This window comes from Nannospalax galili, unplaced genomic scaffold, assembly GCF_000622305.1.
Source record: "Nannospalax galili isolate Female #2095 unplaced genomic scaffold, S.galili_v1.0 scaffold1224, whole genome shotgun sequence".
Taxonomy (NCBI): Eukaryota; Metazoa; Chordata; class Mammalia; order Rodentia; family Spalacidae; genus Nannospalax; species Nannospalax galili.
The window spans coordinates 580,297-593,984 of NW_008351701.1; the positions used below are offsets into that span (position 1 = coordinate 580,297).

The window sequence follows — 13,688 nt, forward strand, 5'->3', positions numbered from 1 at the left end:
AAACCAAAACCAGAAACAAAAAACCCAAACGAAACAAAAAAGAATATAATTGTCTTTGACAAGGTAATATTAATTCACCTTCCTCACGTTAAAAGAGTACCTTTACCATAATTGTGCATGTGTGCACACACAAATTGAAAAGATTTTTTCATTCATTATTTTTTTCTGTGGCCCTGAGAATCAAACTCAAGGTATTGTGCATGCTAAGCATCTGGTCTACCAAGCTACATTATTAGAGATAGGATAGGCAATTTTGATCCGTGATTTGGTTCATCTGTTGAAGTCCTCCAGTTCTAGGTGACTGCAGAGCCAAAGCATCTTTAGCACTTTACCTGCAAACTCTCAGCGGTATCCTAGGATGGCTTAAAAATATAAAGAAATGCAGGGCACAGTGCCACATGCCTTTAATTCTAGCACTCAGGAGGCAGAGGCAGGTGGATGTCCCTCTGTGAGTTCCAGGCCAGCCAGAGTTACACAGTGAAACCCTGTCTCAAAAAACAAAACCAGGGGCTGGAGAGATGGCTAAGAGCACTGGCTGTTCCTGCAGAGGATCCGGGGTTCGATTGGCATCTAACAACTGTAACTCCAGTTCCAGGGGATTTGACACGTTCTTCTGACCTCCATGGGCCTGGTACGACACGGGGGTACTTGCATACATGCAAGCAATACACTCATATACATAAAAAATAATATTTAAAAAAATAAAAAGTACACTGAGTGTGGTGTTCTCATGTTCGTAATCCCACACTGGGGATATGGAGGCAGGAGGATCAGAAGTTCATAGTCATCCTTGGCTATATAGTCTAAGTCAGCCTGGGCAAGAGACCCCATCTCAAATAAACAAAAGCAAACAAATAACAGAAAAAAGTTAAAGCTACTTATGGAGAGAAGAAAGATGTGGGAGTGACTTGTACCTAAGAAACAGAAGTCACTGTCACTATGGAGTACCTCGGAATGCCTCATGGAGGACGTCACAGGACTCTGCTTACCTGGGCCTATTTCCAAGTCATCCAGAGAATAGCTGTTTTCAGAGATTCTCCGTCCATCTGCGTTTCGGCTTTGGGACCAAAGATTCTGTTCAGAAAACAAATAAGCTTTGCATTGATAGGAAACACTGATGTAATGCTCAAAGCTCCTTTCTTAAAATCTAGAAGATTAGAATCCCCCCCACCCAAGACAGACTCTTGCTCTATAGCCTAGGAGACCTTGAACTCTCAATCCTTCTGCCTCAGGCTTCTAGGAACTAGGATTTCAGTTGTGTACCATCAAGCCTGGCCCATTCCCTGGAATCTAAGTAATTGTTATAAAAATGCTGGGCATGGTGGTGCATGTCTTTAAACCCAGCACCAGGGGGTAGAGGCAAGTTGATCTCTGTGAGTTTGAGGTCAGCCTAGACTGTATAGCAAGTTCCAGGTCGGCCAGGGCTTCACAGTGAGACCCTGTCTTTAATAAGTAAATTTAAAAATATATGTAATAAATATCAAGGAGTATATATTTACAGGTGCTCACGGAGAAACAAGAAACTCTATATAGATAATGTTCTTTGCTACTGACCACTGCTTAACCACCTTACATAGTAAGCACTGAAATTTAAATGGTGACTGGAGGGAAATCCTCTTCTCAGCCGACAATGACATGTCCCTCAAAACTGCTGAGCCCTAAGGCAGTACGTGCTGTTCCCCTCTCCATTGCACTGTGCCCTGCTGTTGCTGCCTTGGCTCACGTCTTCATCTTCTTTTCCTTTATATCTCTCATACCTTCTCCTTTTTTGAGACAGAGTCTCACTATGTGGCCCTGGCTACCCTGGGAGCTCAAAGTATAGACCAGCTGGAACTCATACAGACCCACTTGCCTCTGTCTCTCCCATTATCAATTATTTTTTCATCTTCTAATCCAGTCTCTATGAGGCTGTAATTATCCTAACACAAAGTAATTAATCTAAAATCTAAATCTCCCCTGTTCAAAATTCTTCAGAATTCTCAATCACTCCTTGACTGCCATTCATAGTGCTTAGTGTATTACAGAAGACCTTTCCAGGCTGGTCACTACCTACCCAGTCTCTTTTCCACATATTCTCTGCCACATCTTTTACCCTCCAGGGAAAGCAAACTGCTCTGCGAACCATGACACTGTAAATGAGGTTGCTGCCATCCAGATTATGTTTGTCCTTATGCTGTCTAGTACATACTATTCCTTCAAGATTCAGCGTCACCCACTTCTCCACAATCCCCATCTGTGTTCTCAAGGTGTGGAGTCATACTTCTTTACAATGCTTGTCATTCTGATGTAACTGTCCGTCTACTGGCCCCACAAGTCCACTGAGGAAGTCCAGGACTTCGCATTCACAAACTCCAGGATTCAGAGATTATAGAGTGGATTTTGTTTTGTTTCGTCAGTGCTGGGGACTGAACCTAGGGCCTTATCTGTGCTGGGAAAGTGCTGCAGCACTGAACTGCACCTGTAGTACTCATGTACACGTTTTTATAAAAAATAAAGTATTTTAGGGGCTAGAGAGATGGCTCAGCGGTTAAGAACGCTGGTTGTTCTTGCAGAAGACCCAGGTTCAAATCCCAGCACCCACACGGAAGCTAACAATTATCGGTTAACTCCAGTTCCAGGGCATCCGATGGCATCCTCTGTCCTCCGAGGGCATTGCATGACACGGGTGCACTTACCTACATGAAGGCAATATAGTAATACACATAAAATAAAAATAATAAATATATGTATTTTAAAAGTATTCTGGGGTTCCTGGAAATATCTACCTTAGTTTATCTCATATTTTGGGTAGATCGCTACAGTTACAAATTAGGCTGATTGTGGTGGTGCAAATTTATAATCCTAGGGAGATGGTAGAGGCAGGAGGATCAAGAGATCAAGACCAGAGTCTGCAGCATAGTGAGTTCAAGGTTAGTATGGGCTTTAGGAGATTCCACCTCAAAAACAAACACCCAAAATACATAAATAAAAAAAAATAAAGTGACAAATTTAAATTTTTAGGACTAGAAATGTAACTCAAGAAAAAGTCATTTAGTAACACAAAATATTCTCAAACACAGTATGTTACTTTCTGTTTATAATAACAGCCTTCAACCAGATCTTAATGACTGAGATCTCTACTTCCAGATAAAGTAGAAAAGACTCTTGGAAGCCAGTATGTCAGGCATGTAAGTGTGGAGCACTTCCTTTTCTCTCTCCCTCCCTTCTTCCTTCTCCTCCTCTCTTTGAGGATGAGGATGAAACTCAGGGCCTCTTATATACTAGGTAAGTTCTCTCCATATATATAATATATATATATATATATATATATATATATATATATGCACACACTTGAGTTCAACATTAATAAAAGCTATTAAACCTTTAAATACAATAGGCTAATCAACTTAAAAGTAAATATTAAGAAGGTAAACTAGGTAAACTATCACTTTTGCAAGGTATCTTCCTTTTCTCCCCCATGTCAGAAAACATGCCACTTTAGAAATCAGAGCTAAAGATTGGTTTGTGTCACATCAGTAAAAATAGTTTCTTACATATTTAGTATGTATTTGGGGCTGGAGAGATTGCTCAGCAGTTAAAAGCACTGGCTGCTCTTGCAGAGGACCTGGGATTGGTTCCCAGCACCCACATGGCAGCTAACAACCATCCTAACTTCAGTTCTAGGGGATCTGACGCCCTTTTCTGACTTCTGTGGCATTGTACAACACAGGTGCACTTACATACATGTAGGCAATACACTGACACATAAAAAAACAAAAACAAGAAATAAATTTTTTTTTTTTTGTCTTTTTGAGACAGGGTCTCCCTGTAGCCCCAGCTGTCCTGGAACTCACTATGTAGACCAGGCTAGCCTTGAACTCCCAGAGATCCACCGCCTCTGCCTCCCAAGTGCTGGGATTAAAGGTGTGTGCTACCACACCCGGGAAGAAATAAAATATTTTTAAAAAACAAATATGGGGGCTGGAGAGATGGCTCAGTGGTTAAGAACACTGGTTGTTCTTACAGAAGACCCAGGTTTGAATCCCAGCACCCACAAGGCAGCTAACAACTGTCCGTAACTCCAGTCCCAGGGGATCAGACAGCCTCTTCTGACCTCCGCGGGCACTGCACAATATGGGTGCACTTACCTACATGCAGGCAATACACGTATACACATAAAAGAAAAATAAAATTTAAAAAAAGTTAAAAAAACAACCAATTTAGTATGTAGTTAAAACTATTTCTGGTTAGCTTTGCTAAATATACTATTACTATTATATTTTTAATAAAAACCGATACACATAAAAAGTAAAAATAATAAATACACTGGGTGTGGTGGCACACACCTTTAATCCCAGCACTCGGGAGACAGAGGCAGGCGGATCTCTGTGGGTTCCAGGCCAGCCCGTCTCCATAGTGGGTTCCAGGACAGCTGGGGCTGCAGGGAGACCCTGTCTCAAAAAGACAAAAAAAAAACCAACCAACCAACCAAACAAACAAACCAACCCCCACCAAAACAAGAAAACCTAAAATCAGAACAAAAAACCTTGAAGATATGCAGGGGTCTTGGGAGGCTGAGGCAGAAGGATCTTGAGTTGAAGGCCAGCCTGGGGAGGGAGGGAGGGGCCACAAACATCAGGGTGTAGGGAAGACAGGAAGAACTGTTTCTGAGTTTCTCTGTTTCTGAGGAGTAAACAGAGCTGAGGTACACAGCTGTAATGAGGTCCAGGAACAGTCTGCACTTCACTTTTAACACTTTACATTCAGAACCACAGAGAGAGAGAGGATTAGAGGTGTGACCCACAGTCTGCAAGTGGTTCAGGAAGGAGAGCTTCTTCCAGTATTGCTCAAGGAAGAAGAAGAAAAAAAAAAGGCTCAGATAGAACAAAACAAAAAAGCATGTACGTTGTGCACACAGCCGCCATAACAGATTTATATGCCATTTCAGCACCTTTTCACTCAGATACTGAACACATAAGCAGGCCGTAATCGTAATCTTCCAAGAGGAGAAAAGACATGTTAAGACTTTCTGGAATTTCCTAGGACTTGCCTTTACCCCACCCCACAAGTCCCCCTTCCTGTGGCTGACTGTAACTCTTCTGTGGATGTCCTTTAAATATTTTCTGTGAATCCATAAATCAAATATACTAACACATACCAAGAGAGATTCTGTGTCAAAACAAAAACAAAGAAAGCCCTCAAAACAAGAAAACAGGGTAAGAATTTGGGGGCTTTTAGCCACAAGTCTATAGAATCTTTTTTCTAGAATAAAAAATAAGGTAAATTAGGTTCTAAATGATTAACACAGCAAGATTTCCTATCCCATCTACTCCTATTTTAAGGAAAATAAAACCCCTCTCCCAGGATCTTACTCAGTAGCTGAGGCTGGCCTGAATCCATGGCAGTCCTCCTGCCTTGGAGAACTGGGGTTACAAGCATGAGTCACCACACTGAAAATGCTTGTTCTGAAGGAATGAGGACCTGAGTTTTGATCCCCAATACTCATTTAAAAGCTGTGTGGCAGTGTGTGTTTATGACCCCAGGGCCAGGGCATGGAGTCAGGAGGGGTCCCAGAGCCTGTTGGGTAGTCAGCCTAACTAATCAGTTACTAACTATTCCAGGATAGTGAGATCTCTGAGAGACTAAGGCTCAAAAGAAAAAAAGTTGATTCTCAAATCAGATGCTGTGGTACATGCTTACAAACTCAGCTCTTGGGAGACGGAGGCAGAAGGAAATCAAAGCCAATCTTCCCTACATGAGTTCAAGAACAGCATGAGCTACATGAGATCCTGTCTCTTCTCCTCCCATCCCTCAAATGAAGGTGACTCTCAGCACTTGATCGGGAGTCCTTTACCTCACTCAGCACGTCCTTCAACATTCTCACCTGAACTTTCTTCAGACTCTTTTTCAAGGATACAGGAAGAGTAGCTTTTAGGGATGAGAGTCTGCTGAACCATGCATAGAAATCATGAGGTATAAATGAAATCCACTCTTTATTTCTCAAAGTATTGATAATTTTTTTCTTCTTCAGTGTCTCCTCACAAAACAGTTAATTTTTATAAAACAATGTGGGACTGGAGAGATGGCTCAGGGGTCAAGAGCAACAGTTGCTCTTGCAAAGTGGCTAACAGTCCATAACTCCAGTTCCAGGGGATTTGATGCCCTCTTTTGACTTCTGTGGGCATTGCGTGACACAGGTGCACTTACACACATGCAGACAATATACTCATATACATAATAAATAAATAAATAAAAGAAGTCCCATTTTAAAAAAATGATAGCGCTGGGTGTGGTGACACACACCTTTAGTCCCAGCACTTGGGAGGCAAAAACAGGCGGATCTCTGTGAGTTTGAGGCCAGCCTGGTCTACATAGTGAGTTCCAGGACAGCTGGGGCTACAGGGAGACCCTGTCTCAAAAAGACCAAAAAAAAAAAAAAAAAAAGATATAAACCTTTTGGGAACATGTGCTTAGACTCTCTTAGTGATATTATAAAATAATACAATCTTTGAGAACAAGCTGAAAATATGTAAGAAAAATGTTCAGTAAAGTATCTCTTCTAAATGTGATATATATTACAGTAATATAGTCCAAATAAATTACAAGAGACAGAAGACTTCTGCCAAGATACTTAAAGCTAGAAAAGAATCCAGATACTGGGGAATGATTACACAGCATAATGAAATATATTCCCATAAGAGGAAGTACATGAACTAGAAAGACACATATGTAGGTCAGTGTAAGAAAGACTTACACATAAAGGCCACAGAACAGGGAGTATGTAGTGATGACAGTAACATAAAACCCAAGCATGAGATGACAAGGACCTAAAAGGAACCGGAGTCTTGTGCAGCTGCCTAGGGTTACTTTGTGTGTGTTTGTGCAGATGCTCCTGTGGCCCAGGCATGCTCCCATCTCCACGTCCCCAGAGCTGGACTTACCAGTGCCTGCCACTGTGCTCCGCTTTTTTATGTGGGTTCTGGGGTTGTGTGTATGGCCAGCACATTACCAACTGACCCATCTCCCCAGCCAAAGGTTACTTTTTTTCCTGGTTTACTTCACTTTTTCTTCCTTCTGATTCAATCAGTGAGCGTGTTCAGCTGATTATTTATATAAGCATAAGAGAAACAAAGCCCTCAGTCCACAAGCTTCTCACTCTAGAGTTTTTGTATAATTTTTTTTACATTCCAGTGTATATCGTTTCACTGCTGATGTTTTCCATCTAGTTAAATATAAAATGTTGGGGGTGGGATGGAGAGATGGTTCAGTGGTTAAGAGCACTTCCTGTTCTTCCAGAGGATATGAGTTAGGTTCCCAGCACCCACATTAGGCAGTTCACAACTTCCTGTAACTCCAGCTTCAGGAGATCCATCATCTCTGACTGCCAAGGTCACATGCTGTTGCTTATACATACCCACCCCTACGCACACAATTAAAAATAATAAAACTAAATCTTAAAAAATGTGGGACAATAAAAAAAATGTGGGAAGATAGCTTATGTGTGAGGATACCATTATTGATATATTTTCAATTTATTCCAATTTCCATAGATTTCTAAGATGCAGGGCTATAGGCCAAGTTGTACCCTAACGATAACCAGTTATAATATCTGTGAAGATACATTAAATGGTAGAAGGGCACTACACAATCTCAGTCCTTGTTCTGACACTGATTAGTCATACGACATTAGGCATATCAAGTTAATTTCTCCAACTTAAGCTGTTTCCATCTGGAAAATGGGAATTAGGATATCCTGACTAGAGTGGTGAACCAGACTAAATAATCTCACAGATGTCCCTGCTTCGATTTGGGATCTCTACGTCACTCACTCACTCACTCACTCACTCACTCACTCACTCACTCTAATTTATCAAAGTGAGAAGGCCAGAGGAAACGACTGTGCCCTACACTCTTCTAGATGCACAGCTGCTGTCTAACCAGCCCCACAGCATGAAGCATAGGTGGTGGTGTTTGGGTAGCAGATGATGTCTTCTTAGCCCCAACAAAAGCTCACGGAATGTTCCAGTCTTGTTTTTTTCTTTTTTTCTTTTTTTTTTGAGACAGGGTCTCCCTTAGCCCCAGCTGTCCTGGAACTGGCTATGTAGACCAGGCTGGCCCTTGAACTCATAGAGATCCACCTGCCTCTGCCTCCTGAGTGCTGGGATTAAAGGCGTGTGCCACCACATCTGGCTACATTCCAGACTTTCACTTTGCTTCTCAGTATGTCTAACTGAAAACAAAAAGGCTAGAAAGCAGTAAGTAGTTAGCTGGCAAGAAACAGAAGAGATGCCTAGTCTCTGGCTGATACATCAACAAGAACTGTCCAGGGCAGGAAACAGTGGAAAACAGCAGAAGTGGTATCTTTGCACACCTGGATCCCTTATTAACTTTAAAAAAATATTTTATTTATTTTTATTTTGTGTGTATGAGTGTATTGCTTGGGTGTATGTAAGTGTACCTGTGTCATGCAATGCCCATGGAGTCAGAAGAGGGCATCAAATTCCCCTGGAACAGAAGTTACAGACAGTTGTTAGCCACCATATGGGTGCTGGGAATTGAATCTGGGTTCTCTGCAAGAGCAACGGCTGAGCCATCTCTCCATAAACCCTATATTATCTTATTACAAAAAAAGAGACTGAAGGATTACTCAGAGCCATTAATTATGAAACTTAATTTATACTGACATGATCTTTAAAAAATGTTTTATTTATTTTTATGTGTATGAGTATATATATTGCTTGCATATGTTGTTAAGTGTGCCCATGTCATGCAATGCCTGTGCAGGTCAGAAGAGGGCACTGGATTCCCTGGAACTTATATGGATGGTTGTTAGCTACTATGTGGGTGCTAGGAATTGAACCCAGGTCCTCTGCAGGAGCAGCCAATGCTCTTAACCGCTTAGCCATCTCTCCAGCCCCCTTACATATTCTTTACAAAAAATGCTCCACTAGAGAGAAGACTCAGCACAGCAGTCTTAGATTTCCAAACTCAGGAAGACATAAGAAACCAACAAAAAGTTAGGTTAATAAGGTATATAAAAGCAGGTGTGGTGGTGCACACTGGTAATTCCAGGTGGATCCGGAATTCAAGGCCAGCCTTGGCTACATGAGACCTTGTCTCAAAAAATAAATAAATAAATAAATAAAATAAAATAAAAACAACCCACCCCCACCACCAAAAAGATGAAAAGAGGGCATAGAATATTAATAAAACAGAAATAATCATAATGTATATTGAAGAGCAATAATATATGAAGCCAGTAATCCTCATTTGAAGCCACACTATTAGGGGATTAAATGTGAGATCAACTTAAGATTTATGATTCATTTAAAACAAATTAAAGATACACTCTTCTGTGAGGATAACAGTACCAGACCCTACAGTGATGCTGAGTTATTCAAATCTCTTTCTTCCCTCAAGTTCATCTTAAAATTATGACTTTTCAACTAATGGCAATTATGAGCACCCTCCAACTCTATCAATAAGTAATTTATTAAAGATGTTTAGAAAATAGAAGAAATGTTTTATTATGATAACATTAAGTGCGTAATTCTTGTAATTATTATCCTCCAAGAGAAAAAAAAATGTCATTGATTCCTGGTTTGGGCAAGAAAGTGTTTGGGCAAAACCGAGAGTGACCAATGATTTTTGCTGCCTTAAGGACACTTACCCACTCATCAAGAGGGCAAAACAGCTGGGTTTGATGGCTACGGTCTGTAATCCCAGCATTCAGGATGCTTAAAAGCAGGATCACCACTGAATGTGAAGCCAGCCTGTACTACATAGTGATTCCAGGTCAGCCCAGGCCACAGGGAAACTGTCTCTAAAAACCAAAGCATGGGCTAGAGACAGTTCAGTGGTTATAAGAGTATCGCCTGCTTTTGCAGTTGACCTGGATTCAGTTCCCAGCACCCATATGGTGGTTCACAAATGCCCTCTTCTGGCCTCCACAGGCACCAAGCACACATGTGGTGAATAACATGCATGCAAACAGCCATACACATAAAATAAAAATATTTAAAACAAAACAAAACAGGGTCAGTGGAGTAGCTTGGTGGGTAAAAAGTGAAATCCACAGTAGAAAGAACGAACCAACTCCCCAAAGTTGTCCTCTGATTTCCATACATATGTTGTGGCATACATGTGCCTATATTCAGAGATCACATGCACACACAATAATAAATAAAAATGAAAACAAAACCAAAAAATGGACTTTGGTAGCACATGTACTAAAACTGGAGTGATATAGAGGATATTAGCCCGGCCCCTGTACAGGGGTGACATGCAAATTTGTGAAGCATTCCACATTTTAAAAAAGGCTGGGTATGGTGGCTCACTTGGGAGGCAGAAGCAGGTATATCTCTGTGCGATTGAGGCCAGCCTGGTTTACATAGTGAGTACCAGGCTAGCTGGGGCTACAGGGAGACCCTGTCTCAAAAACAAAAACAAAAATGGGCAAGCAGTGGGTATGATAGTGCATACCTGTAATCTAGCACTTGGGGTCTGAGGTAAGATGACTGAGAGTATCAGCCAAGCCTAGACTACACAGCAAATTCTAGGCCAGCCTCAGAAACAGTGATAACTAGTTTCAATAAAATAGCTCTATCATCATCAACAACAAAAAAGAATTGTTTCTTTGATGAAGATAATAAATTAGTTGCTATGGATAACTATCGGATGAATGCAGATGGCTTGGCTGCCTTGGTTCTCAAGGGGCTCGCCCTCCCACATCAATACACGCAACACAACATAACACCTGGTAGACAAAACTTCTCTTAACAGTTTGATTGAAATACTAGACAAATTTTTTGTGTATTCCTGAGTCTGAGTGGTGCAGGAGGTTAAACTCAGGGTCCTGTGCATGCTACATGCTAGGCAAGTACTCCACCACTGAGCTATATTCCTAGCCCTGGACAATTTCTCAAAGTAATTGAGAAATTGTATAGCTGTTCAGAAACAGCTATAAAACATGTCTCAGCCATAAAACTTACTTATCAGTAGGCCAGATGTCTCAGCCATAAAACTTACTTATCAGTAGGCCAGATGTCTCAGCCATAAAACTTACTTATCAGTAGGCCAGATGTCTCAGCCATAAAACTTACTTATCAGTAGGCCAGATGTCTCAGCCATAAAACTTACTTATCAGTAGGCCAGATGTCTCAGCCATAAAACTTACTTATCAGTAGGCCAGATGTCTCAGCCATAAAACTTACTTATCAGTAGGCCAGATGTCTCAGCCATAAAACTTACTTATCAGTAGGCCAGATGTCTCAGCCATAAAACTTACTTATCAGTAGGCCAGATGTCTCAGCCATAAAACTTACTTATCAGTAGGCCAGATGTCTCAGCCATAAAACTTACTTATCAGTAGGCCAGATGTCTCAGCCATAAAACTTACTTATCAGTAGGCCAGATGTCTCAGCCATAAAACTTACTTATCAGTAGGCCAGATGTCTCAGCCATAAAACTTACTTATCAGTAGGCCAGATGTCTCAGCCATAAAACTTACTTATCAGTAGGCCAGATGTCTCAGCCATAAAACTTACTTATCAGTAGGCCAGATGTCTCAGCCATAAAACTTACTTATCAGTAGGCCAGATGTCTCAGCCATAAAACTTACTTATCAGTAGGCCAGATGTCTCAGCCATAAAACTTACTTATCAGTAGGCCAGATGTCTCAGCCATAAAACTTACTTATCAGTAGGCCAGATGTCTCAGCCATAAAACTTACTTATCAGTAGGCCAGATGTCTCAGCCATAAAACTTACTTATCAGTAGGCCAGATGTCTCAGCCATAAAACTTACTTATCAGTAGGCCAGATGTCCCGGCCATAAAACTTACTTATCAGTAGGCCAGATGTCTCAGCCATAAAACTTACTTATCAGTAGGCCAGATGTCTCAGCCATAAAACTTACTTATCAGTAGGCCAGATGTCTCAGCCATAAAACTTACTTATCAGTAGGCCAGATGTCTCAGCCATAAAACTTACTTATCAGTAGGCCAGATGTCTCAGCCATAAAACTTACTTATCAGTAGGCCAGATGTCTCAGCCATAAAACTTACTTATCAGTAGGCCAGATGTCTCAGCCATAAAACTTACTTATCAGTAGGCCAGATGTCTCAGCCATAAAACTTACTTTTCAGTGAGTTGGAATTCCTGACCGGTACGTGACCTGCCTGAGAGACTTCATGGCTCCTGACTTTTATATATATTTTTCAGTTTCATGCCTATTACTTCACAAATACAGGGATGGGGGCAAATATTTAGCTAATGAAAAATCAGCTTTTCCATGTAGTTGGAATCTAGAGTGAACGATGGCTTTGCTACCCGTCAGATCTGGTTATTTCATTAGGACGACTGTTGTGACAAATCATCCCCATGTACAAAGCCAGAAATGTAGGAAAGTATGAGAAAACTGGACAAATTTATCAGTTCTGCGGCCCCTGGATTGTGTTATAAGTCACCAGCATATGTAACTCATTTTCTAGTTAAGTAATTCCCTCAGGGGACTTGGTGTGCATTCCACATGAAGGATCAAATTTCATTAGCAGTTGCAGGAAAATGCAAGTCAAAACTCCTGAAGGCTATGGCTAGTCTGGCTATCAGCACGGATTTTTCCTGGGAGAGGAGCTGAGCTCATAAAAAACATTTGTTGGGAGGCACACATGAGGAAGTAAGAGTTCAGCTAGCAGAGAGACAACTAAGCCTCAGTCCTAATGCTAGACTCTGGCCTCAAAGCTCAGTCTGCAGCTGTGTCCAAGTAGATAGCGATTCAGCAGTAATTTCACCCCCAAGGCTACAAATGACAAAAGATGCAGGAAGACAAATTTAAAGGGCAAATGTACCAGAACACACAATCCAGTCAGTATCCAACTCTCTTCATTTTCAGACATTGACCTGAATCCAGGGGTCAGCTAGATCTAACATGAAATTGGGTCTGAGACTCAATCTTAGCATCCATGAAAACAGTTTGAGACTTTTCATTGACTCATCTAACTTGAATCAGAGACATGCTGACCACATACTCAGCTGTACTCCAGCTGACCAGATTCAGAAAAACAGCCTTGTTTAGTACTTGAACTGGCATTCTCCAATGAGTTTTAAACCTGCCCAGTTCTTACCTTGGTTTGAGTTGGTTCACCTTTCTCAAACATCATCTTAAGCTGGTTCATCGGAACATTGTATTTCTCTATTTTGCCTGAAGCGTCTGTGTTTTCACACATTTCTGATCTCTCCACTTCATGCCTGGAATCTCCCAGACAATTTTCCATTTTTTTAATTTCTGGTGCCTGGGCTTTCGGATCCTCACTGTCTTCGGTGGGGGGATACTGACACTGAGCAACGGCTTCCAGACGTGATCCAAATCTAGGTTTGGGCTGGGTTAGATCTTCGAGGTTGGCCCTGGTTCCAGTAGCAGAGCTGTCTGTCACTTCAGCAGGAGGGTGGTCCACTCTGTGCCTAACCTCGCTGCTCCTGTGTGGCAGTGAGTCTGTGTGCGGCTCTGCTCCGGCTGCTGGCTTCTCCCACTTCTTCTTTAACACAGACAGGGTCCCCGTTCTAAAGTGCTGGGGAAGATTTTCGGTGTTCTAGAAGAACAAGAAGTAAGTGCCAGTTATAACTTGCCTGCTGCAAGAGCCACGCATGCTGTTCTTTGTAAAATGAAAGTTAAAGCTCCAAGCTGCTTCTGGTCCTCAGCGGCTTCGGACA

General features: G+C 41.5%; 1 protein-coding gene and 1 non-coding gene across 3 annotated transcripts in view; one reads left to right on the plus strand and one right to left on the minus strand.

Annotated features, from left to right (window-relative positions):
• The window catches only part of Lima1 (LIM domain and actin binding 1), a 40,742-nt gene extending 27,176 nt beyond the window's left edge, over positions 1 to 13,566 (minus strand). For both annotated transcript variants that reach the window (XM_017802090.2, XM_008848769.3), the window contains exons 1-2: positions 13,103 to 13,566; positions 990 to 1,074 (exon numbers count right to left, since the gene is read on the minus strand). In XM_017802090.2, coding sequence (XP_017657579.1) covers positions 990 to 1,074; positions 13,103 to 13,252 — 235 coding nt within the window. In that variant the 5' untranslated portion in view covers positions 13,253 to 13,566. The remainder of the gene's footprint in view (positions 1 to 989; positions 1,075 to 13,102) is intronic.
• LOC115066904 lies at positions 10,189 to 10,291 on the plus strand. Its single transcript, XR_003846352.1, has one exon. It is a non-coding gene; the product is annotated as a U6 spliceosomal RNA (small nuclear RNA).
• Positions 13,567 to 13,688: the final 122 nt, after the last annotated feature.